General features: G+C 35.4%; 1 protein-coding gene across 1 annotated transcript in view; it reads right to left on the bottom strand.

Annotated features, from left to right (window-relative positions):
• Positions 1-979, bottom strand: part of LOC110030492 (myb protein-like) — a 2,173-nt gene extending 1,194 nt beyond the window's left edge. Inside the window, exons 1-2 of the mRNA XM_020733220.1 lie at positions 843-979; positions 170-296 (exon numbers count right to left, since the gene is read on the bottom strand). Coding sequence (XP_020588879.1) covers positions 170-296; positions 843-979 — 264 coding nt within the window. The remainder of the gene's footprint in view (positions 1-169; positions 297-842) is intronic.
• Between the last annotated feature and the right edge of the window lie 1,636 nt (positions 980-2,615).

Genomic DNA, 2,615 nt, shown 5'->3' with positions numbered 1-2,615 from the left:
TCACCACAAATATGAATACAGAAACAAATAAATAAATTGTTATCTCTGCATCAATCCAAACTTTCTACATAATTAAAGCAATGCTTGAAGATTGAGATTGATTTCAAGGAAGAAATTAAAAAGAATTATGTAGTGAGGAGAAAGCATTAGCAAATCAAATAAACTTCACCTTGATGCCGGGCTTAAGGTGATTATGCCATCTTTCTCTGCACTGCTTCCCAATCCTACCACACAACTTCTTTGCAATCTGAGACCACTTTCTAAATCCATGCTCTTTCACTAATCTCACCAATAAACTGCAACAATCACAAAATCAATACCACTTAATTGACAAATTATTTACCATAATTCTACTAAAAATAATATATCGTATGACTGTTTTCGTTAGTTCGCTATCTGCATGTTTATGCCAAATAAAAAAAATTGGTATTTGGCAGAGGCCCAAATACCAATTTCCCATACGCTAGCCCCTATGATGAGAGCCCGCGTCATGTGTCTAAATATTCGACTTATGCCAAATAAAGAAAATTGGTATTTGGCAGAGGCCTAAATACCGATTTCCCATGCGCTAGCCCCTATGATGAGAGCCCGCGTTATGTGCCTAAATATTCGAGAACCCAGCTCCATTGGGATCGAACCCATGACCTAAGAGAACTTACAGTAAACCCCGCCATGTATTTGTGGTATATCTAACATCTAAAGTTTTATTTTTTTTAATACATACAACCTTGATACATTCGAATCGAAATATTTGAATGTTATAAACATGAAAGTGAAAATTAAAATTCAGTTGTTAGACACGTAAATTAATAAGAATTGAAGGAACAAAACAAAATAACTACTTGTCTTCCTCCACAGTCCATTGCCCTCTCACTGAAGCACGGCTGGTCAAAACTGAAGAAACCGTGTTGGCCTTCATCAGAGATTGATTTCTGTCATTCTGTTCCCACAGAAATCTGTGCACTGGCGATATTGGCATGGGAGCTTGAAAAGGTTATAGCTTTAGCACAAACAAAGGAGGAGAAGGTGACAGAATTGGAATTGTTGAGGTTATTTAGCAGTTGCTGGAGATGCGTTACAGGATTAATTGGAGGGAGTGATTAGCTGAGGTAACTCAGCCATTAAGTTCGTCTAATGAACGTTGTTACTTGAAAACTTTTTTTAATTTAACGTATTCCGTAAAGTTCCTATTTGTGAGCCTTAAATTTCATGAGTTATTGTGCTGCTGCTTTTTGGAAAGGAAAAATTTACTGAATTATTCCATAAGAAATAATAGGTAAGAATACCATAATGTTTAGAAGGAATTTGATTTTGCAGAGAGACATTTTATTGTGTCAGCACATTTGTGTCGGAACAAAATCTTGTGAAGCCTGTCTGGGTGGCATGTGCTCAACGAGATACAACATCTATACGGATCTTAACATCTAAAAAATATGTGCATCTCAGCTAATTGGCAAGTTGAGGTAGGGGTGTACCCCTTCTCTCAAATTTGTGATCACAATAAAGGATGGGGCATTTGTAACTCTCAAAAAAATTCAATTTTGCTCTAATCGTAGAGAGAATATTGCATCCCATGTTTGGAGTCCAGAGGGCGCACGTCGGGACTGCCAATCAGTAACGGTCAATCACGGGGTGTCATTTCATTTTACATCACATTTTTTTAGTGACGTGATGTCCTATGAGTGGTCATTTGGATATGATGACATAATATTTTTCTCTTAATGGTGACCTTGAGGACACACTTTTCTTCTAACCTTGACCCATCCCTTCTATCAACATCAGCAACAATCTTGCATCGTTCCTTCTCTTTCGTCTCATATATATTAATATATATATTGAGTGAGCAACCCAATCATATGAAATCTCCAACAGCTCGAAATCTCCAACAAAGAAGTCGACGAAGCATCTCGAAACCTCCAACAGCTCACCATCAATTTATCTCCCGTAAAACCTTGCAATCTCATGTTAGAGTTTGATGCCTACTTTCTTCTTCTCCAATGACTTTCTTCACAATCGAAATTTTCTGTTTTTGTCATACACTATTGAAAATGTCGGATTGTGGATGATTTTTAATTTTCTTTATCTATAAATTTCTGCTTAAAATTTGCGTTTTAAATCTTACTTTTTAATTGTGGTTCTTTTCTCTTTTTTTTTTAATTTTTTTAATTTTTGGAATCATAAGTAGAAGCCCTTTTGTCGTAAGGGTGAACTTAGGTTGTTAGACAGAGAGTATATCACCATAATTTGATGAACAACTCTCCTCGGACAAGGGGCCTCCATTATACGATTAGAAAGATATTATGTTGGGTTCCCTTTGGTCATTTTTATGAAGAGTTCTGAAATCAATTGAGAGAGCTAGTTGTAAATGACTTTCTTTCAGATTATGTGGGACATATTCTTTTGTTAGACTTGTGCATTGATTTTGTCGGTTAGTAATTCTCACTGAAACAAACGATGCTTGGCTCTTCCGCCCTTTGACAATTCTAATGCAATACTTTGGTGCTCATAAACGATATCCATTGTATCTCCTCGAGATACAAACACAAATATATATACATATAAATACATATAAATACATATAAATACATATATATATATATATATATATATATATA

The sequence above is a fragment of the Phalaenopsis equestris genome, unplaced genomic scaffold (genome assembly GCF_001263595.1).
Source record: "Phalaenopsis equestris unplaced genomic scaffold, ASM126359v1 Scaffold000727, whole genome shotgun sequence".
NCBI lineage: Eukaryota > Viridiplantae > Streptophyta > Magnoliopsida > Asparagales > Orchidaceae > Phalaenopsis > Phalaenopsis equestris.
The sequence above is the reverse complement of the archived record's forward strand: the minus strand, read 5'-3'. Positions and strand labels throughout refer to the sequence as shown.